The sequence below is a fragment of the Podarcis filfolensis genome, assembly GCF_964270895.1.
Source record: "Podarcis filfolensis genome assembly, chromosome: 7".
NCBI lineage: Eukaryota > Metazoa > Chordata > Lepidosauria > Squamata > Lacertidae > Podarcis > Podarcis filfolensis.
The window spans coordinates 28,336,043-28,360,242 of NC_139603.1; the positions used below are offsets into that span (position 1 = coordinate 28,336,043).

At 45.4% G+C, this 24,200-nt stretch overlaps 1 protein-coding gene across 21 annotated transcripts in view; it reads right to left on the reverse strand.

Moving 5' to 3' along the window:
- The window catches only part of RREB1 (ras responsive element binding protein 1), a 125,890-nt gene that overhangs the window by 20,451 nt on the left and 81,239 nt on the right, over positions 1–24,200 (reverse strand). For all 21 annotated transcript variants that reach the window (XM_083623676.1, XM_083623684.1, XM_083623672.1 and 18 more), the window contains 4 exons: positions 13,857–14,004; positions 12,193–12,332; positions 3,204–3,393; positions 134–2,810 (listed from right to left, as the gene is read on the reverse strand). In XM_083623676.1, the coding sequence (XP_083479802.1) occupies positions 134–2,810; positions 3,204–3,393; positions 12,193–12,332; positions 13,857–14,004 (3,155 nt within the window). The remainder of the gene's footprint in view (positions 1–133; positions 2,811–3,203; positions 3,394–12,192; positions 12,333–13,856; positions 14,005–24,200) is intronic.

Genomic DNA, 24,200 nt, shown 5'->3' on the forward strand with positions numbered 1-24,200 from the left:
GCTGGTTCATCCTGGCAATTTCCCTTAGGCCAGAATGACACCCCACCCCACCCCCAATCTATAAGGATGTGCTCTACAGCAAGCATCCGTTGCATGGGTCCCCAAGGCCATTTCACAACAAAAACTCTCTTACCTGTGTGAGTGAGCATGTGCCGCTGTAAGGAACTCGCCCAGGGGAAAACTCTCGGACAATGAGGACAGTTGATTTTCTGAAAGCAATTTGAGTAGGCGTTTCTCTTTCCCCGCAGAAGTTTGTCTTCGGCCATTTCTTTCTCCTCCTCACTGGTTCCGTTTGGGTCAGCCGCTGCTTCTTTGAAGTCCTCCGTCGACTGCAGGAACGTGCTGAACTTATTGGTGTCTGTGGTTGCCAGCATCTTCTCTATGCTGGCGAACTCCCCGCTCGACTCCAGGTCCACGCTGCTGCTGCTGCTTGCCTTCAGCTTGTTCTTTGCCCCTTTCTTCCGGCCTCTCTTTTTCACAGACCCAGACGTGGTGGACTTCTGGGGCCCGTTGGGGCTGCATGCATGCGGCGTCAAGTCAGTGGAAACGATGGGGTCCGCCTGGGCTGCAGCCGCGGGAGCTGCTTTCGGTTTTGGGGTCCCCAGCTTCTCAGGGCCAGCAGCTGCTTTGGGGACAGAGTCCGCGGCGTCCGTTTTCAACAGAGCGGGAGCAGACGACACGGACGAAATAATCTGCGCAATGGAAGCAAGGGGTGGCAGCTCTTTCGCCACGGGGGGCTTTGGCAAGAGGGGTGGTGGCTTAGGCCTCAAGGGCCGAAGCAAGGCAGCATTTCCCAGGAGGGAGGGAGAAATGATTGGGACTGTCAAATGCAGTGGACTCTTCAATGGCTGGGAATGTCCGGGAGCTTTGTTTTCCGGGTTACTGTTAGCTGGAGGAGACTGCTGGCCGTTGTGGAGATTCTCCTCATGCCCTTCCTTCGTATCCTGACTCGGGGCGCTGTCGTCCTTTTCCTTCTTTGGAGCTTTGGGGATTGACAAGTCTATGGGCTCCATAGAGCCGTCGTAAACAGAAGACCCGAACGGGCTCTCCTGCTTCACCAGCACAGAGTTCAGGTCTTTGTTCTTTTGCGAGAAGTCCAGAGGCTCGTCGAATTCCATAGGGAAGCTGCTTGAGTTTTCGAGTTTGATCGATGCGTGAGAAGGGGCGCCCCTCAAGAAGCCGTTCTGCGACTCCAGGAAGGGGGCGATGGGCTTGCGGTCTAGGTAGGCGCTGTCTTCGAGAAGCAGGGTGCCCGGCTGGCTCTCGGGAGGTGTGCAGTCCACAGCCAGCACGTAGCTCTCGATCTCCCTCTCCTGGATGTGCAAATGCTGCTTGAGGATGTGGTGGATGCAGTTGCGCTTGGCCGAGAAGGCGGTGCCGCACTCCTTGCACTCGAACGGCTTCTTCTTCTGGCAGCCGCTGTGTGTCCGCATGTGGATGCGCAGGGCTCGGTAGTGCTTCAGGTCCTCCCCGCAAAACTTGCACACCGTGTCCGGAGAGCAGAAGGCGTCCACCATCTCCGCCGCGTTGCTGGCCACGTACTCGATGTTCTTCTCGATGTCCTTCCGCGTCGTCTTCAGGTGCTTCTTCCGCAGGTGGCGCTCGCAATTGGCCTTCACCGTGAAAGGGTAGTGGCAGATCTTGCAGATGTACGGCCGCTCCCCGCTGTGCGTCCGCAGGTGCCGGATCAGCGCCGCCTTGTCGGCGGCGATGTAGTCGCAGATGTTGCACTGGTACGGGGAGATGCCCAGGTGGGAGCGGATGTGAGCCCTCAGGACCCCGGAGAATGCGAACACCTGCTTGCACAAGTGACAGGGGAACGTCATTTTCCTCACGGCGGGGGCCTTCTTGCTTGCTGCCCCGGCAATCATGGCTTTGAAGTCCCGCTCCATGACCTCCTGCTTGATCTTCCCACCCATCGTCAAGGGCAGCAGGGCTTCGATGATGCTGTCTTGCTCCAGCTGCGTTTTCATCTCGCTCTGGCTCAAAGGCTCCGCCTTGGCCTGGGGAGAAGGGCTGGGTTGGTTTCCTGCTTTACCGTGAGGAAGGTGAGAGGCCAAAGTCGACTCTTCGGAGGTTCTGAGCGGCTTGGGTGGCGCCGGAGGAAGGCTTGGGCTGATGCAGCCGGGCGAGGCTTGCTGAGTGGTGACCAGCGGAGGAGGCGTCGAAGTTGCGACGACCGTTCTGGGCGCCACCAAGGGCTTTGGCTTCAGCGGAGGCATGTGCTTGAAGAGGGACTGCAAGGGGACAGGAGGCGCCTTCGAGAGGGGCGGGAGGCTTATCGGCGGCGTCGCAGAGGAAGCCATCTTCAAGATCTGCTGGATGTCCGCCAGCTCGCCGGAAATGGGCTTGACGACAATGCTAGTGTCGGGCTGAATGATGAAGCCTTTCTGGAAAGGCTGTAGTGACAGGAGCTTCATGTTTTCTTTCGTGGGGGCGAGGACAGAGAACGGCCCTCCCACAGAAGCAGCCTCCAGAGGAGACATGTTCAACTGGTTAGCACTACCAGGTTCCTGAGGTAGGTTACATTTCAGTGTTCGGAGCTGCATTTCTTGGGCCTCATCTGAAGCCAGCTCCTCCTGCTGGGCAGGCTCAACGTCTTTGGTATGCTGCAGCCCCAAGGATGCCATGTAAGCTTTCCGGTCCGGATCCTCCGAGGGCAGTTCGTGCTTGTCTCTTTCCTGATCCGCAGCGTGGGTCTCTGCGTGCAGCTTGAGTGCTGAGCGCATGGGGAACGCCTTGTTGCACACCTCACAGACATACCGGTGATGTTCACTGATGCATCGCCGCAGGTTCGTTTCACACCAGACCTACGAGACACCACACGAGAACGCAAATAAACGTCACGAAGCCAGAGGTGAAGGAGAAAACATCTACTCTCCTGGAGCGGCTAGCTTGTATACTCCTTGTACACAATTAATTGCTGAATTTATAGTCACCCGTAAAAAATATATTCCCTGAGCAGCATACAAACAAAACACTATTTGAACCCCCGCCCCCCAACAGAATAGGATCAGAACCAACCAAAGAAAATAAATTCAGGGGGGGAAACCAGAAAACTACCTTTCAGTACAACAGATACAGTATAAAAACAGCCCAGGTTTAAAATCACAGATCAAAAAAACGCTTTGTTCCCAGAAAGAAAGAAAGAAAGAAAGAAAGAAAGAAAGAAAGAAAGAAAGAAAGCCAAATGGGGCAGATACCTGAGAAATGCGAGGAAATTTCCTGCAGGAGAAATCTGTGAATCCCAAATCGTGGAAGCCTGCAGGAATCGAAGGGTTATTCTGAATAAAAGGCTTTCCCAGTGGGTCCCTTGGAAGTTGTTTATGAATAACCGCATTATGCCGCAACAAACCCCGGTGCGTGCGGAAGGAAAGGCAACAGATGTCACACCTGGAGGGAGGAGAAGAAAAAGAACTTATGAAGAATTTTAAAGTACCATGTCACATACCTGGTTAAATGTTCAGTACCCCAACGAAAACAGAACACCCATCTATTTTCATCTACTCTGTTAGCTACTTATCAAATAATACCAGTACATTACCAAAACCAACAGTTTATATTTTACAACTTGCCTAAGGGCAAGCTGCACCTGTTTTCTTACTCTTGTCCATCTTCTAGTCTTAGAAGGTCAGCAGTCCTTTGAGGCTACAAGAAGGAAAAGTCTGCCAGCTATATACCCTTGGCTCGATACACAGAGGCTCAGATCCAGCTCTCCGTACCACTGTCATGGAGAAGAGCGTGAGGGGATTGTGACAGTGTGGGAATGCAACACAAGGATGTACCAAACTTGAGTTAGTATTTTCAGAGTTGCATCAAAAGGAAGCACATCCCAGAAACTCTCCAGTTAAAGTCAGCACAGCCAGCTTATAACCCAAGCTGCAGGCAGCTCACCAGCCATATTGACAAGCTTAGTAAGACTCCTGGCTCCTCAACAAAGGCCAGATACTTATACCGCAATGCATAAACAGTAGGCTACAACCCAGCCTGGTAGGCCATACAATGGGAAGGTATGTCCAAAGGACTGGTCATTGGCATTTTGACATCTCAAATCCCTCCCCACCCCCATTCCACTACCAGCTCCTGGAGTTCCTTGTCCCAGCAGCAAATCCTTGCCCATCCTCCCTGGTCCTTGAGATTGTTGTGTCCCACTGTGTCTTCTTTGGTCACACAATACAAATATGGCAGCAAGCCAACCATTCCTCAGACATTTGGAATATATGGATTTTTTAAAATCTTTACTATCTAAATAACTTTCCATGTTATCATTTGGAGTCCCCTTCCAGTCCTCTTCTTCTGGTGCAATATGTAAATGAAAGTGCTCTGGTATGTTTCATTGGAAACTGGGTTTTTCCTAAGCATAGCGTTTTTGTTTTTATTTTGTAACATAAATACATAAATTTTTACTTATCATACTGAATAAGTGAGCACCACAAGTCCAAATGCAAAGAGAACGACTCCATTGGGTGCAGGAAGCAGTTTAATCAAGCACAAAAAGCTTTCCAATTGCCTTTCAAGTTCTGTTTTTGTTTTGTTTTTACTTTCCCTTTTCTTTATACTTATTCCAGAATATGCTGACATGCTGCCTCCTGCAACTGCTTCAACTCAGTCATTTGTCCAATCCTCATAGCACATTGGTATCACTGCAATTCTCAAAAAAACAGCTTCTGAACCCATTGGAACACCTCACTTTCCACTTTTTTTCCTTTTACAGGCGTTGCTGGCAGGCTGACGTAGTTGTTGTTTGTTATTGTTGTTGTTGCTGCTGCTGCTGCTATTACTATTACTGCAACAGCATTTCCACTGCAACACAGACCACTGCAAATTCAGAGCCCTGGGGAAAATTTATAGGCAACGCTTCACAGAGAGAGAAGGTATCTTGGAATTACTTCATATAATGTGAGTACAGAATCACCGCAAGGCCAGAAAGCATTTGAAGTAACACTCAACACCTGTTGTCATGACTGCAGATGGAAAACTGAAGCAAAAGCCAGCAGGGGAAAGTAGTCACCCAGAAACATTTGAAACAGCCTGTATCAGCCAGACACTCTTGATTTCAACACACCACTCTTCCCAAGACCTCCCACCTACTCTCTGGCACCTTGTTTCTAAATCTCTCCAGAAAGACAATGAGGGTCATTGTAAGTGCAGTCTCTCAGCTCTCAAGGTCTCCCAGGATTTGCAAACCCCACTTGGGATTCTCAAAAACGCTTGCAATTCGCACGCTGCAGTGATACTATTATTTAGCAAACCACTTGAGTCCATGGAAGATGGCAAGGGCTGAGGGAAATATTAACAAACTCTCATGTTTTCCCCTGCTACTGACCTCAATAATTCACTGGTACTGCAGGGAGGCAGGACAACAGAAAGGGAGGACAACAAGGGCTTTTTGGAGCAAATCTCAAGCAGCTCAAGGAGTAAAGGTAAAGGTAAAGGGACCCCTGACCGTTAGGGTCCAGTTGCGGACAACTCTGGGGTTGTGGCGCTCATCTCGCTTTACTGGCCAAGGGTGCCGGCGTACAGCTTCTGGGTCATGCGACCAGTATGACTAAGCCGCTTCTGGCGAACCAGAGCAGCGCATGGAAACGCCGTTTACCTTCCTGCTGGAATGGTACCTATTAATCTACTTGCACTTTGACGGGCTTTCAAACTGCTAGGTTGGCAGGAGCAGGGACCGAGCAACGGGAGCTCACCCTGTCGCGGGGATTCGAACTGCCGACCTTCTGATCGGCAAGTCCTAGGCTCTGTGGTTTAGACCACAGCGCCACCCGCGTCAAGGAGTAGCAGACCTCATCTCATCCCAGTGTGGTCTTGCAAATGTCAAAAGTTACTAGTCCACAACATTTGCTTGTTAATTGACTAGCCTCCTACCACTATGGATGCCATTGTTTGTGGTGTAAAAGGAGCCAACACAGAGGCAGCTGACGAGTTGTTTTGCTGCTCCCCAGCAACTACCGTACATCAGTAAAAGGAAGAGTCCTGCCTTTATTTTTCAAGATGGATAGGTAGCAACCGGGAGGCACCATAGACAACAGCTTGCAAGGGGCATAGTAACTCTGTGAGGGGGAAAGGTACCATTTGGCCTCTGCTTCAGGAAGCCAGTTTCTTGGACTGGCATTGCCAAGCTGAGCACCAGAATACACTTAAATCAGCTTAACAATAAGCTCTCAACGCTTTAGCACTAACTGTAATAAAGGGTAAGAAAAATAAACAAATATTTGCTTAAATATAGTGAGACTCTTTTCACATTTTTGGGCCTAATTTCTGCTGCTACTACTACTACATGAGGAAAAGTACACAATAAGAGCAAACCATTTATAGGTGCTGAAGAAAGTAGATTAAAAAAACAACACACTTTTCTTCTTCTGTTTAATGGCTTCCGAGTGAGCATTATTTAAAAGCAAGGAGCTGGACACCTCAAACTGAAAAAGCTTTACAAACATATGGAAATACTTTGTGCGTGATGATGTCAAAAAAAGAGAGGGAGGGAGAAGCTTGCAGTCTAATAAGAATACCCCACACAGAATGTCAAGTCAAATAATGAAGGGCTGTGTTACGTAACACAGAGACTGAAGGAGACAGAAGGAGTTAAGCAGAGCGACAAATGACAGCAGAAGATGCTATGCTTGCAAGGCAGTCCCACTTGGCCACACAACACTGTGAGTGACCTACATACCTCACAAGGTTGCTGTGAGCAATGAGAACCATATATACCACTTTGAGCTTATGTTAGAAAAAGGTGGGTGGGTTGCATTTATATCCCTTTTTTGCGTTACTGTGCATTCCTTGCTTGCAGGTTCTTAGCAGTGAAAGAAAGGCATTCTGTACATGCTCAAAGGCACTTTGATTATCCATATGTGAATGTATTTTCAAAGACAAAACTCTGTTCCATTTTACATCAAGCCTTTTAGGTTCTGCTTATTTTCAATGGGCGTTTAAGCACATAGTTAACTTCGCTCATGTAAAAGCCAACAGCAATCCAGAAATACCAAACTTTGTAATGTGCCCAATGTTCGTGCCTAGGCCTATACTACCTTTAAAAAAAAATCATGTAGATGTTAGCCACTGTAATAAAACAAAAAATTAACCCAAGCTGCACTGACCCAATGCAAGGCTTAATCATTTACACTGAAATAGCACACACTGGTCGTTAACAAATATCATTTTCTTAAATCTACAAAAATGCTACTTTGTTTGGAAAACAAAATTGAATCAAACTGGCTTCCAGGAGGGAAGCATAGAGAGGAATGCTGTTCTTTAACATAGTTATATAGCAGCTTTGAAAAGAAGGAACACCAGTTAGCACTTTAAAGCAAGAGACTTATTCCTTGTTGAAAGGATTTCATTGTTCACCCTTGTCAAAATGTGCACTGGTTAACGTCCCTGTTAACACCAGCCAGCTTGCCACATTGCTCTCCTTTCGGGACAAAACCCTCCTCTGTCTCTCCACACATGGGCTCTGAGGAGGAGAAACAGCATCATCAAACAGCTGCTCCGCAGTTGCCGGTGAGCAGAGCAAAGGCACAGTGGCAATTCTCAAGAGCCGCTGTGATGTCCAAGGAAGAAGCCAAAGTTAAAAAGCTTCCCCTGCCGTGTGTGTGTGTGTGTGTGTGTGTGTGTGTGTGTGTAGCTGGACCAACAAGATAGCTTATAGCTATTACCACCCTTTTGCCTGAAAAAATAAAAAAGGACTAGCGCCATTACTAAATATTTAGGCCTGTATCCAATATAGTGCTAAGCAACACATTCCATCAGCACAAGGATTTCTGCTTGGAAAACGCAACTTCCCCTCCAATAGCCTCCTCCCATGCACCCCCTTAAATCTGTTCTGGGGTTCCCACAACACTAGAAGCAAAATTGGAGACGGAACATGGGAGGAGAGGGGAAGCTCTTGCACTAATGGAACGAGTGTTTCGGATGGGACTGACAATCCTCAACCTAATTTCATACAGGAGGTAGGAAATCAGAGAAAGGCCAGGGGTTTGGTGGGGGGGGGGGATGGAGGCAGATCAACAAAGATGGTGTGGTGGAGGGCACAAGCAACCAGTTCACACCTCCTTGGCTGAGCGCCTCTGCAGACGTCCTTCCCAGCCCTAACTAGAGATGCTAGGGATCAAACCTGGTTCTCAGCCTAAACTAGGGCTGGGTGAGGTATCAATACATCACCCATTATCAGTGTGAAGTCCACATTGTGGTAACTGTTTCCCAATACAGTGGTACCTCGGGTTAAGTACTTAATTTGTTCTGGAGGTCCGTTCTTAGCCTGAAACTGTTCTTAACCTGAAGACCACTTTAGCTAATGGGGCTCCCGCTGCCGGAGTACAATTTCTGTTCTCATTCTGAAGCAAAGTTCTTAACCCGAGGTACTATTTCTGGGTTAGCGGAGTCTGTAACCTGAAGCGTATGTAACCCGAGGTACCACTGTATCCGACATGGCAATATATCACAAATCATGCTGTGTGTGTGTGCTATGTAAAAAATCATGGTGTGGGGGGGAAATCACGAAGCCCGTCATCGCCTCTCTCGTGATTCCTGCCACCCGTTGCTCTGTTGTAACTATGTGTTCAAGGTAAGTAAAAACGTACAGGTTTTAGACCTCTTAAGTAGTAGCAGTTGCCAAGACGTTATCCTGTTTGCCTTTACAGTAGTACCTCAGTTTATGAACTTAATCCGTTCTGGAAGTCTGTTCTTAAACCAAAAACATTCTTAAACTGAGGCGCACTTTCTCTAATGAGGCCTCCCGCCGGGGCCCTTCCGCCATTCGGATTCCGTTCTTACACCGAGGTAAAGTTCTCAAACCAAGACACCATTTCCATTTTTGTGGCGTTTTTTAAACCAAATCGTTCTTAAACCGGACTGTTCTTAAGCCGAGGTACCACTGTACATAGTTTCATCCTTATTTCAGACATTGTGATCTATTGGTATTTTGCGGTGTTTAGCTGGGGTTATACCACAATGTTGAAAACTAGACATTGCTCAGCCTTAGCTGAAACCATGCGAGAGAACTGTGGTAAATTGAGAAGTGGGGCAGTGATACAAAGCGGAGAACCTTTGGAGAAAAAGGCAGGATAAGAAGGCAACACAACTTTAAAATGTATCGGCCCTGCAGCTTTCAGAAAACGGTGTTTTGAGTCTCTGAAGCTGATGAGCAGTTTAGGAGAAGATTTATAGCCTTGGCAGGAATAGAAAGCCGCACACAAGGAAAAAGGCTCTGAGAGAAGAAGTCCGAGGCGGCTTCTTGTTTGCCCTATTGGCTGTGCGGCATTTCCCTGCTCTGCTAATTATATCGGTCATTCCTATGTAAACGCACCGAAATAGCTGGAGCCTCTCTGGTGGGGCAGGCTGCAGAGTAAACTGTTGCCTTTAAATAGCCCTAGCAGGAGGGGAGCAAGGATGAAAAGGATAGTGTTGTGCCTCTAACACCAGCCAGAGATAATAATGGTCCCTCACAGGAGACATCCCTGAGATGGCCTTGCTCTGTCTAGCTAATGCAGCTAATTAGGGTGTAACTTCAGGACAGTTCACTAGGAGGAGAGGCTCAATGGGAAGAGTTAATTCCATGGCAAGAGGCCTCACAGCTCCAGCCAGTTGTCTAACATAACAAAAGGTCCCATTATTCCCACTCCCCCAGGAGACTTGTCCTTACCATAATTATCTGGCAAAGATGCATAATGTAAAGGCTTTAAATCATCAAAAGAGACTGCCCTAAAGGGGGGGGAGGCGGGGAAGAGTCTCTCTTACCTAATCAATGGATTAAGGATGTGTTTTTCCTTCGGTGGGTAAACAAAGGAGGGCCTTAGTCCTCCAGACTTTTGTATTTCAGAAGATAATAGGGCTCACTCACCAAGGCGATACCAAAATCCAAGGTAATACCAGGCATTTTTTGTTCTTGATTTTATTTTGCCCTGGGATGAATGTTGCTCATTTGGTAATACCAGAACGGGGGGGGGGGGGGCGGGGGCGGGCTGTCACTAGTTCATGCCCACTCATTGTACCAATCCAAGCCAGGTCACCCAAATCTTACGGAGAAAAAAAAAATCAATGAGAAGCGTTCTATGGTGATGAAGCTTTTTCTTGTTTGTTTGTTTGTTTGTTTTTTAATTAAAGGTTCTTAAATTGTACTGTTTACTGAGAACATTAGTTACTAGGCAGTGTAAAAAATCTTGTTTGTTTGTTGATATACCGCTCTTTCTTTAAAATATATCACAGTGGTTCACAACAATATAAAACCATGTAGTAAATTTATAACAAGTTGAAAACAAGTTAAAAGCGAAAGAATTAAAAACTTCAGTAGACCATTGTGGCGGATGTACCCCTAATTGCCTGCATAGACCTGGCAGAATAGAAAAGTTTAAGAGTTGGCACAGAAGGCACCCCCATAATCTCTATTGGCAGGGTGTTCCACTGGACCGAGCCAATGACATGAAAGGCTCGGTTTGTCATTGTCATCAAATGAGCCTCGCCAACTAGGAGAACAATCAGAGATGTTCCTGAAGATGATCTCGGTGATCAAGCTGGAATGGAAGGGTTCAGGTGGTCCCTGAGATAGCCTGGACCTAAGTTGTTCAGGGAGTTGCAAGTCAATGCAAGAACCTTGAACCTGGCTTGGCAGTAGATGGACAACCAGTGCAGTTGTTTTAAAAATGGTGTTACACTTTCTCGACCAGAACCTCTCATCAGCAATCTGTCCACAGCGTTCTGCAACAGATGGAGCTTCCAAACCAGACCCAAGGGCAGCCCCACACAGAGAGCACTACAGTAATGCAGCCTTGAGGTTACCAATGTGTGGACTACAGCGGTCAAGCTATCCCTGTTGAGGAATGGCCGCAGTTGGCAAATCAACTGGTAAAAGGCACTCCTGGACACAGATGACACTAGGGCCTCTAGTCACAAGGACGCACCCAGGAAAAAGCCCAAGCTATGCACTTGCTCCTTCAGAGGGTAACACTGCCAGAACAGGTAACTTGCCAGTTTCTTGAACAAGGGAGCCACCCAACCAAAGAGCCTCCATCTTCCCAGGATTCAAACACAGTTTACTGGCCCTCATCCAGGCCACCAACATTGAATCCAGACACAGGTCCAAAGCTTTCACAGCCTCTTCTGATGTTACAGAGAAACAGAGCTGTGTGTCATCGGCATACAGGTGACACCTCACTCCAAAACGTCTAATGACCGTTCCCAATGGCTTCACATAGTTATTAAGCAGCATTGGGGAAAGAACAGAACCCTGTGGAACCTCACAGCACAAATGCCAGGGGGCCAAGAAACACTCACCCAGTTAATAAACTAATAAAATTAAACCGGATTTTTGTTTTAAGCAAAACCCAACATGTGCTACCTTTCCTAGTAAAAGTCCTGCACACTTGCTCCAGCCCCCAAATCCTGGATTTTAACATGCTCAGCATGAATAGTTCCCTGATAAAAGGAGTATCCTAGGAACTCAACTACATCCATCAATGCATGCTGAGCTTCTCCATGAGAAAGGTGAATTTTGTTGTTTGCCAAGAATTCCCCTTCAACACCCACCACACGGAGGCATTATATGCTCATACATTAAAATGCATGCAGGGCCTCTTCCCACTGCTGCCAAATGCGCAACCATCAGGCACATTGATGGGGGAGCTTAGCTATGCAGTCTCTTCACATGTGCTTTTAACATACGGAGTGCATCTGGACTCTGGTATCTCATCTGCAAGAAGCGGATTACATAGAACGTGGGAAGTTGTCTTGTACTGAATCAGGCCATTTGGTCTGTCAAAGCTCAGTACTGTCTACCCAGACTACGAGCAGCAGCAGCAGCTCTCCATGGTTTCAGGATGAGGGTGTCTTCCAGCCCTGCCGGGAACTGAACTTGGGACCTTTGGCATGCAACGCAGATGGCTCAACTACGAAACCATAGCCTTTCCCCTACAATGGTTCATCACGACTTGCCAACACAAAAATCCCATCAGCACCATGCCAACCCCCAGAGCTTTTGCCACTTGGTCAAAAACTTACAGCAACTGGAAGAACATTTAAATTGTTTTAACATAAACATAACCTCAAGCCAGATTCAAATGAGGTTTAATACATAAATAACCTCATTTACTCAGTCCCACTGAATTCAAGAGGGCTTAAAATGTGTTGGAACATACATTTGCATCAAACAACCATCTTCTACAACAAGCCACATCTCCCGTGCTCTTTTATTACCTCAGTGAGGTGTCTGGATGCGCCTCCATGTGGCTTTCCAACCCATACTTGCACGAAAATTCCTTGAAACACACTGGACAACGATAAACTTCATCCTCGGCCTTCTTCTCAGCTTCACCACTTTGCAGTTCCTCCACGGCCTGTTTGGTAGAGAAGGGAGAATTCTCTCACGCAAAAACCTGACTGAGCACACAAATTCACATGGAGTGTGATTCCAGCCTCTTTGGGCTGCTTTGAACCTTCCCATTGTTTTGCCCAAGACAAAATACTCCCCACCATACAGAATATGAACACATAAGATGAGGAGGGTGACTTGTTATGTGTTTCTACATCAAAGAAAACAGCTTTCCGAGAAGAGGGTCATTGCCAGCCATGAAATTTGAGGGATTCTGAGAAAAACAACAATATTTTTAATCAACAGTCTTATAAGAACAGCAGACATAAAAACGCTGTATTCAATGTTTTCGTGACATCCTCTTTTCAGGTCAGCCACTGCAGATATGGAGATGATCATTTGGACCTTTGGACTTCCTTTGTGTCTGTCTGCACAGTAGCAGCCATCTGTCAGGTTCATTCACACTTGCCCAACGTTGTACTGCATTAAAACGGCACCAGGCTGAAGCAACGCAGAAGGCTGTGCTCATAAACTTGCCTGAATGTGCCCTGGTTAAAAGCCACGACAGGACAGAGGCACGCAACCAAGTCCCACCCGCAAAACCTTGAGGCACATCCAAATCTTGTGTGCGTTGGCCCTGATCGTCCTGCACTGAGCAAGGAAGGTCCATAAGGGAGGTTCATGGAGGGGGGGCAGGCTCTGACTTGCATTTGCTTGAACACGAATCAAACTCTCCACTTGGTTCTAGGCCCCGACAAAGCAACGCCCCCAGCTGCATGGAAGGGTCAACTCCCATTCAGGCAAACGCCCTCACCGGACCTTCCTTCATCAGCAAAAGAAAGACCCAGCTCAGGGACTGAGTGGGCAGGTCTGATGCATATAGGGATATAGGGCGTGCATTACTTTCAAACCACCTTCAAAAGCATCCTAATTCCTTACAGGTGACATCACAGCACATGTCACTTCATAAAAATGAATGTGTACAACACACACACATACACACCTACATTTTTGAACTTTTGGCAACCACAAGCCTATTATAATGTCCCCACCTCCTCTCTTCCATCGCCATGTGATGAAGAGAATTTCTAATGTCTAATTTTAAGCTGATCATCTTCTTCTTCTTCAAACCCCACCCCCACCCCTCGCATAAATCAAGGAAGGGGGACCTGCAGTCCCTCATATTTTTGTCTGAATACAACTCCCATCATCCTTGACCACTGGCCACACTGGCTGGGGCTGACGGGAGTTGGAGTCCAAAAACATCTAGGAGGGTGGCGGGTTCCCCCATCCCTGGAATAAATGGAAAGATATAAAGGGAAAGGGTGAGGGAGGAGAATGTAACTTCGGGCAGAGCGCCCTACTTTTAAAGCACATCCCATAAACATTTAAAGCACATGACGTCCCCCTAAGAATCCTGAGAACTGTAGCTGTGTGAGGAGGAAACTACATCTCCCAGGATTCCTTGGGTGAAGTCACGTGCTGCAAATGTGTGTTGGGTGTGCTTTCAACGTATGGTGAAATTTTGCAGAAAACATTATAGAAAAACCTTTTTGGCTGGAATTCGCTCCTCTTTGTCTGCCTCGGTTTCTAGGCTGTGTTTTCGTTTTGTGGACAACCGCCTGCGTTTCAGTGGGGAGGCAGGTGCTGTACTTGTAGTAGTGCCATTTGGATCCTTCTCATGGATTTTCATATGTCTAAAATCAGGTGGGAAAGGGAAGAGAAGAGAATATATATAAAAAATGAGCCGGCTGTTCCACTATAGATTCTGAACCAAAAAGAAGACGATGATGACGATAATTAAATTATATTAATTCATGTGACTTATCGATAGTGTGCCTTTAACCCATATATTGCGCCATAAATTGTATCTGGTTATGTCAGAGGTAAGCTGATTGTCTATATTAAAGCTTAATTGTCAACAATGAAACAACCCTCGTTGATGATCTACAGCAACAAGAGAAGACACCTCAATTTCCATGTTATATTATGATATTACCAGTATCATGGTCAGACCAGGAAGTGGACTTAGGCAGTCCCCTTGGGCAGTGGAATCCCATGGGGCGGGACCCCTGCTGACGCCCTACCCATCACTGGAGAAGCAGTAGTGGATTCTGGCAAGATCTCGCGGGAGTTCAACAAGATTTCATCAGAAGCTGTTGCCACGCAACCCCAGTAAGCAAGGCTTCAGTGGGGGCGGCAAAATGGGATGGGCTGCCCCAGACCAGTATTATAACCTGAAGGATACATTGGAATTTTGTGTGTAATAACTGGGGAAATTGTATATTCTAGAATGATCCTGCTATTCAGTACAGTAAATGGGTTTATTCTTTTTACAAGTTCAACAGGTCCCCCCCCCTCAAATAAGGGTAGGGCAGAGATTAATGGAGTTAGCAATACCAGAGATTTTGCGGTACAAAATACAATGCGAACAGTTCTTTCCACACTGGCCCTTTGCAGTGCTTTTACAGTGTAATCTTAATTAGCAAGATTAGATACCTTTCACTTTTCCCAGACTTGCCTTCAACAGATATTTGACAGAGAGCATGCAAAAAAACCCCTCTCAGCTACACATTTTAGCTCATCTCAAAAATGATATGCAATGAAGTTTAATCCCTAAAAGGCACCCTACACATATCTTACTAGTGCATCTTTTAAAAAAAATCATTGTAGTTATTTCCCATTTGCAGAAGTAAACCTGAGCAAAAATAATCAGTTTCTCCTGTATTACAAAATTCAATATGAAGTTTTAAGAATACAGAATTAAAAACACAACTAGGATACAATCCTATCCTCCATAAACAGGGAACTTTTGAGTAGATATATATGATTACACGCTACTTTTCTCACCATCAGTTGCCAGATAAAATAGTCTCCAGACCCCACCAGATGATCAGCCACAGGGCAATTCATTACAGCTTTTGAAGCAGAGAATTAATGACACAGAGATCAAAACACACACATTCTCCAAATAATGAGAGGTGCAATACTATGGAGAATGGGAAATTTGTATTAAGCAGTACAGAAAAGCAAGGACTCTTAATGTGTGAGTTTTTGGTTTTTTTAAAAGAAACATGGCAGCATCATGGTTTCTGTTTATTTCCTACAAGGAAGCTCTTTAAGTTTCTGACAAAGTGCCAGTCAAGTACAAATGCCTATATTTTTCCTGCCTATGATGTATATCATACCTTATATATCATTTCGTAACATATATATGCTACAGCTAGTGAGTTTCTCCTAAGCCAGTTTCACTCCATTTGTCTCACAGGCATGATATAAAAAAATAAAAGAAAGATAGCAGTGATTCTCATGATTCTTCCTTGTAGCAAGGAGGAATTTTTCAGTCTCTTTAGGGCATTTTAACCACACCCTAAATCTAAAAGGACATCAGCACAATCATCTCCCTCCAAGATCCCCGGGGTGAGAGGAGGACAGATGATCACACAATGGGAAAACATTAATATAGATATCCAGTTGCACTAAAGAGTCCACAAACATCAGAAGAAGAAGAAGAAATGCCATTCACACAGTTCCAGAAAGCTCCATCTTTTAACTAGACTTTTAACTAAAGAGAAGGAGGACGGAAAACTACTGATCTTCAGGACAGACCCCAGTTGTCCAAACAACTCACATTCAATCACAGCTCTGATGTCACTCATTGTCTAAAAAGACTGAGTGGTGGGAGCAGCCAAGTTGGCTCATCTTAATGAAATTACTTAGATAGATACTTGAACGTTTTGCTTCCTAACTTTTTTTGTAGGAGGGCTAGAGACTTGCCTTCCTTTTAAAGAAAGGAAAGCTCAGAGTCTGGTTCCCCTGCTGGCTTTGGGCCTGATAACCAGTTAACCTTTCTGCCGTTTTTGACTACGTAAAGATCCAAATTTGGAGAATCAATTCACAATTAGTACATATGAAATAAAACAGCAGGCAGAAGGCTTTACTAAGTGCACAAGATAAATGCTTGAATGAGCATCAATGTGCTCCATTTTGAATAATCGCTCTATAGGGCTAAGTTAGGTTTCACAAGGAAGTACACGAAATTACAAAGAGAATGAGGAAAACAAATCACTCGATTATGTTCCTCTCAAATGCGCTTCTGGGTAACTGCTGCTCTGGTTCCACCTTAACAAGCAGCTAGATTCAACTCCCACCCACTCCAACTTGCCCAACTGGTTCTGCTTTGGCATGCAAGAATGAGCAAATATCAGAATGTACCTTTCTTGTCAGCTCTCTTTTAAACAAGACCAAGAAACTGTCACCAATTTTATTCTGTTTTTTCGTGTGTGTTTTTTTTTAAAAAAAAGGGGAGTAAAGACAAAGAAAATGAAATTCAGCATGGGAGTTTGCCTGTCACATCACCTCCCATTTTCTCATTTTGCACGCAACTTGCCTGCAGACTCGAATGATCAAGAGCGTAAACCATACATAAGAAGTTGGCTGTCAATGCTCATAACAAAATGCAAGGCAGAATAACATGACACTGGGAGCATTCTATGTCCTGGACAATTGTAACGTAAAGACTTGATGATAAACCATATGGGAAAGGGAGAGAAAGTCAGCAAACTCACCACTTACAGAAATGGTGCCTATGCTAACACAGAACTGACCCAAGGTCGGTAAATATAACATTACAAAAATATAAAGGGACCACATCACTTTTTTAAGTGCACACTTAAAAAATTAAGGTATGTGTGCTTGCAAACATCTCACTTTCTCTTTCTCATACTCAACTCTAAAGGGGCTAGGATTGGCTATTGCTCCATTCCATTCAAAGCATGTCTGTTAACTGCTCTCAAAGAATGACTTAGAAAGATCAGCATTAAGCTGTACTTCTCCTGCAGAGAGAAAGATCAGCAGCTACACCGCTTAGAACTAAACTGAAAACATTTCCATCCCTCTGCCACGGAGTTGTGCGTCTTCGCTGTCAACATGCCTTTGAATGCAAGTTGCTGGGAATCACAAGTGCAGAGAAAGTTGCTGTTGCAGGATCCCCATGGGCATCTAGCTGGCCACTGTGAAGATGAAATGTTTGACTACATGGGTGTTTGGGCCTGAGCCAGCAGGGCTTTTCTAACGGTCGCTCTGAAATCCCATATTTAAATTATCTGATGCAAAGCAATTCAGGGCACACCTGCAAACGCTCCCAAAGGAACACAGAATTATTATTATTTTTCCATTATACATGCCACTGTTCAACAAGTTGCCCCATTGCTTTTAGTCCTTTCTTGGTGCTGCGTAGGTCACAACTATAAGCACCCTAGGAATAAATTGTGACTTCTTCCTAGGATTTTCCCTTTCATGGTAATAAGTGAGGATATGCAGACCCTACCAGTTCCTCGGTATCTGAGGGGAATAATGCAACAGCGCAGGTGGTCTGTGCTGGCGAGATGCATTGCCTGCATTGCACACAACCCCCAAAACAAATAATCCTGTGAACATGTCCTTAGACTGCATCCAATCTGTTCCAAGACCTTAGGTTCTAGGGATACATTCTGCATATAACACAAACTACTATACAGTAATTCTGTTAGGAGAACCCACGCCTAGGCTCAGGGCAAGATCAAAGCTGGAGAGCAGAATTCCCAAAACATCTGAAGACTCATGGATGGGGACTCTCTCACAAACCTCCACACCCAGTGCATGAACTTGGGTTTGAAAAGATTAAGGGGTGACGTGTAAGTCACAGAAAGAAAATTAACAAGCCTTGCTATTTGAGCAATGTGCTTCGGGGGAAAGGAGACACGAAGGAGGCACCAAGCAACAGGAAAGGGACGGCGAAACCTAAAAACGCTACTGACAAATACTTTTTGCACATGCGTCGCCTTGACAGAAGAACACTTTTCTTCTGCCTCCGAGAAAGCGAGCCATAAACTGCAACCTGTTGGCATAGCTGTCAATGTTTTCCTTTTTTTAAAGGGAAATTCCCTTATCCCGAATAGGATTCCTCGTAAGAAAAGGGAAAAGTTGACAGCTATGCTTGCTGGGCATTTTACTTTTTTTTAATATTAGGACTATTATTACAGATCAATTTGCCAGCATGATTTTGAGACGTTGCCTCTCTCTTTTGCTTCCTATGATTTTTGGCGCTATCCTTCTGACAGAGGAGCTAACTTTACACAGCTAACTTTACACAGAAAGCAGCAAAACATGCCCCCCCCCAATATAGAACTTCTTAAAAACGAAAATGCCACACAACAAAGTTTAAAGGTACAGTCACGTTGCATATTTCCATTGCACATAATTAACAAAAATGGAGAGCAATTGTGTGCATGTCATGGATATGAAGGAATGGCCGATTAACAATTTTTAGATAAGAATACATTGTTCATTGCAAATGCGATGGAAGAAGAGGAGGAGCCACGAGCGAAAGTGAACTTTTAAAAAGTGACCCTTTTTTTGCAAGACTACGGGCAACAAAAGGATCTTGGAATTTGGAACAGATGGACACTGGTCCTTTCTTGGGAGTGGGCATTTTTTTACTAGTGTGTTGAGTTTTCATCAAGAATCACTACCAGGCCTCCAGGCTTATCTCCACAACCTTGATCGTTGTAAACTGCATTCTTAGGATTCTCATGCATAGTGCCTGAGAGCAGCACAAACTTGCTTTGTGGCAGCTCATGTGCTCTGTTTGGTTTAAATGCACTAATTCGGACACCAAAACCATATTTATTTCTTCTGCCTCTGAAATTACTTAAGGAGACTCAAAGCATAACATATGCAGATATTCAAAAATATAGGTATGAATAGAATGGTTTGGAAAACAAAGCTTCTACAGATTACGTTGTTATGGTGCAAGCAGAGGTGACCAAAGACCAATCCACACAAGGAAAGAAATCACATTATAGTATCCATCTCACCAGTGTGAAGAGTTTTAAAAGTGAGCTCAGGTTGTTGTCACACACACACCCCTTCAAAACCTAATATAACCCAGAAGAATATTGGCAGAAGTTATCTTATCTCAGGTTGAACTAATTGCCTATCTAGTTTGGCATTTTGCATTCTGACTGGCAGCAGGTCTCCAGGATCTCAGCCAGCAGTCTTTCCCATCACCTTGCCATCACCTGATTCTTCTGAACAGGAGCTGAGCCTGGGATTGGATTTGGGAACTGCAGGATGCAAACCTGTCCCCTGCTACTGAGCTATGCAGTCTTACGCCATGCAATCTGAGGAAATCTATAAGCCTGATTTCTCAACATGCAAAGGTCAGTCCACAGGCCACGTTCTAGTGAGCAAGTGTGGATGAGCCACAGAACCCAGCTCCACATCATGTGACAGAACCTGCAGTCAAGCGACCCCTTCTCTTGCAACTCTAATATGCTGGAACATATCTAGGGATGAGGGCTGCTTTCAAAGCCATCAATATGCAACGCTGGGGGTAATTTCTTCTGCACTATTACTTCCTGCCCCCCTGAATTCATGGCTCAGCACTTCTGCACAGAAGAGCCAATGACTGCTGCTATGCCAGCCTAATGGCTAAGGCAGCGGCGGGGAACCTGTGACCCTCCAGATATAGAACTACAGTTCCCAAATTCTAACCACAGGTCATGCTGGCTGAGGCTGATAGGAGCTGGAGTCAGCCATCATCTGTAGAGAACACCATGCAGCTAGGACGCCGGCCATTTATTTAATAAGCTGTGTTGGTAAACAGGTACTTAAAGGGAGGTTAAAACGCAAGGTGCAGTGTGATGAAAGAGTCCAGTCTAAAGTAAGTAGGGCAGCTTGTTAAAGGACATTCTGTTCAAGCTCTGTCCTGCAGAATTGGCACAACAGGGAAATTTAGTCCCAAGAGTGACAACAAAGGGGCAGAAGCTATGAGCAATTCGAGAGAAGATCACGGGAGGAATCCATGTTCTCCGGCGCAAGCCCCACTGAAAACACACTCCCGTTTCATTACGAAGAGGTTTGGGCAGGAAAACTTCCGTGTGCCCTTTGAGGCTTTATCTTTAAGGCTGACAACAGAAACTAGACCATCCAGGTGAGAAAACAAACAGGCACTTCAGGAAGATGCTATCAGCGAGATCGTGTCTAAACCAGTTTGCCTTTTATGAGGATTAGGCATAGGAAGGAAAAGTTCAGAAGATGTACCATGTACAAAAGACTGGAACTTTGTCTGTCTCTCTTTTTGTGTAAAAAGAAAAAGACCCCTGCCTCTTAAATGTGATCGTTTGAGTTTGCAGGTTCAGAGAAGCATCAGAATTGAAAGCCACCTAATCCAAGCCCTTGAATGATGCAGGCAATCTAGAGCTAGAGCATCTCCAATGGAGCCTCTCGCTAAAGACCTCTAGTGAGGAATAGACCCAAGGTAATTAGTACCATTGGACCATAGGAGTATGCGAAATCCAATCCCCACCCCCCTACTTAGCTCATCTTTTTAATACTCTTATTTTAGAGAATTAGATTTTTAAAAAGCAAAAAGTCTACAACGCTGGAGGACTTAACCACTTAACCATGCTGAAGGTGGGGGTGATGGAATGATAGATGCGGTTTTGTCCAAGGTACACGTTTCACCCTGGCAGAAAGCTACCAACCCCAGAAGGCCCTCACTTGTTAATAGAAGTTAATGCATCATTAATCGATGTCAATGCCTTCTCTCCTGCGGCCTGTTACGTTGCAAGCAAAGCTTCCAAGAAGATGGAATTAATAGCCAAGCTGTTGTGCTTGAAACACACATTGTATTTTGGGACAATGCCGCAAGATGCAACTAGGATAGGTCAACAGGGAACACCTGCACGGAAAGTAAGTTGGGGAAGTTGAGCAAAAATGGTTGAAGGAACTGCAATTTGGAATGGGCTTTTTTTTCTTGAAAAAGAAATCTAGGCATGTTATTAACATGCGTGGCACAAGGCATGCCCTTGCAGATATGACTCAAGCGCAGCAACTTGAAACATTTCAGCCCAAAGAGCCCCACCTTTGCTTGATTCAGGATAAGCTCACTGTTTTCTCAAGGGAATGGGATGTCTTCTGGCACCGGTTTTTGACTCGAGAAGGAAACTGCAAACCTGCACGTATTAAGTTCGTATTTACTTTTATCAATGGAGCATGGGAGCACCTCCAGCACTGCCCTCTGGACCTGACCAGAATTCCACAGGCGTCTCAAGTTTTAAATGGGGAAGGAATTGGCGGGGGGGGGGATTTCAATAGCTTATTTGGAACTTTCACACTAAGCCTCAGCAAATCTGTTGTTGTTGTTTTTTTAAAAAAGAATAGCTCAAGGATTGCACAAGGTAAGGCATTTAGGGAAGCAGTTAAGACATCTCCTCCTCTCTGGGCCTCTTCTCTTTTTCATACATAGTGTCTAGGGAGTTGGCAACATGTGTCTTGGGAAAGATGCACTGGAGATGAGCAGCGTTCTTCTTGTTTCTCCGATCAGGAGTGAGCACGTGTCAGATAACTGAAGCTGCAGGATTCTGCCCATGTGACCGAGGAAGCAGCAGCATGGGGTGTTGGGATAAAAAGTGCTTGGTTTGTGCAAAGAGCTAGGACAAAAGTAGCTAGGTGCATTGGAGCAAGGCAGTGACCATTTTACCAAGATCCTACCTAAGGCACACATCTCAGCAAATCTGAATGGGCAGCCCTGCAGAGCAGAAAGATACGGCAAGTGGTGTCAACATAAATTCTATGCTCATTGTCTCCCGAGGTGCACAGCTCGCCAGAGTGGTTCTGCAAACACATCATTGCTGCCTCTCTCTTATATTGGGCTTCTCCATAACATTAAACTGTAAGATAGGGAAGATGCATGGTCAACCTGACACTATTTTGCAGGGTCAGTGCATGGAAAAGTATTAAGGAGAGCGATGAAATACCAACACCGTGGTTTGCTCCTTGAACGACTATACAGCACAGCAACATCCACTATCTATGTGGCTTTAGGAAAGATTAAACCAGCTTTCCCATGCCAGACTCTCTTCCAGGGGTTGTTGAACTGTAGTTCCCCTTAGCCCTAGCCAGCATGGTCCATGGTCAAGGATGGTAGGGATTGTATTCCTGGAAGCACCTGGTTGGAGGAGGCTGGACTAGACGAATTCATGGAGTTGGAAAAGCAAAAGTCATTAGCCAAGGACAGCGAAAGAGAACCTCCAAGTGCAAGAGAAGAACACCGCTGAATGTTAAGCAGGGACACACTGCTACCTTAGCACCTTGCTGGAAGGTTTCCTGAAGGCATCTGACTGGACGTTCTTAAGAAACCAAGATGCCAGGAGGCTATATGGTGCTATATCTGAGGCTATATCTGAGAGCTTACTAGAAGAAAGCATTTGATTATATCAAATTCTGTGTGCTTTCTTCATAAAGAAAAGTACTGCTAGAGTTGGTGGGGAGACATCTCAGTCCCAGGGGCCTCCAGCCTTCTACGCCTGACCCTCAGTGTTCCTCTGAAGGCCACACACCCTTCTCAGGGCTGACCCCGCTCCTCAAACTGTGCTTCTGATCAACTCTGCCCCACACTCCCCTCCTTGAGTGACATTGCCTAGCTTAAATGTGTCACCTGAAGTGCAATACTGCCTCTTCCTTGCCTGGATAGAAGATGAAAAGGGTTGTGTGAGGGGTGGGGAGGATAAAGGGCTTGCCCACTGTACAAAAGAATCACAGTCATTGCTTTGCCCAATGTTGCATTCCGCTGTGCAAACTAGCAGCTTATGGCACCCAAAAGGCTCCCAATGAAAGTACACGGCCACCAGGCTGAAAAAGGTCATTTGCTGCTCACTTATCTGTCCCTCTCCCTCATTTTGGCATTGCACCTCTCTACCTGGCCAAAAAAAAAAAAGCATCTAATTCAAAATAAAAAATAATTGAAAATTCTTGGGTGCAAGAAAAGCATCTGCCTATGTTTCAAGCTGCATCTGCATGCATTTCATTTTGCATCACTGGGAATGCATCTCGGCTCTTTAGCATAAAGTATGATCATCCTGGGAAACAGAGCGTCCTATAAAACTCTTGAGGGGGTGGGTGGCAGGGAAATCACCCTCCCCTCTGGGCTTGCCTCCCTAGAAATTTGTGCTTTAAAGCTCACATCTGAAGATCTGCCTAGAGACACGAAGTTAATACAAACCGCTCTGTGATTAGCAATCGGTTTACAAAGATCCCTATCTCATTTCATACTGCTCCTTGCACAGAGTACCAAACCTTACGTGTATTACAGCTGTGATGCAAGAGGTGTTAACATAAATACAAAAACATATAATAAAAGAAAAAAGAAAAATAAAGATAAAAGCACAGAAAAAATAAGAAAAATTAAAAACAATTCCATTTTTCATAACTTAAAACTCATTTGCTTGTTTCCTTGACCTCCTCACACCTCCCCTTCTTGTATTCTCATTTGAATAATCAAATCAGCAAATCCTTACCCTCTTTCATTTATCTTAGCTCTATATCTTAACATTTTATAACTCTGTATTTTCATCCATTATCAATTCATTTTTGCATATTCTTATTAACTTTGTTGCTAATACCACTTATTTCCAATCCAGCATCATTTTAACATTCATTAATTTTACAGTGTTTCTGCAAATAATCTTTAAATTTCTTCCACTGTATTTTAGTGCAGTGGTACCTTGGAAGTCGAACAGAATACATTCCGGGAGTCCGTTTGACTTCCAAAACGTTCGGAAACCAAGGCGTGGCTTCCAATTGGCTGCAAGAAGCTCCTGTAGCCAACTGGAAGCCGTGGAAGTTGCATCGGACGTTCGGGTACCAAAGAACGCTCGCAAACCATAACACTCACTTCCGGGTTTGCGGCATTCGGGACCCAAAATGTTCGACTCGCAAGGCATTCGCAAACCAAGGTATGACTGTATTTTTAGCTGGGTCCTAAAAATGACAAGAGGGACGCGGGTGGCGCTGTGGGTAAAAGCCTCAGCGCCTAGGGCTTGCAGATCGAAAGGTCGGCGGTTCGAAT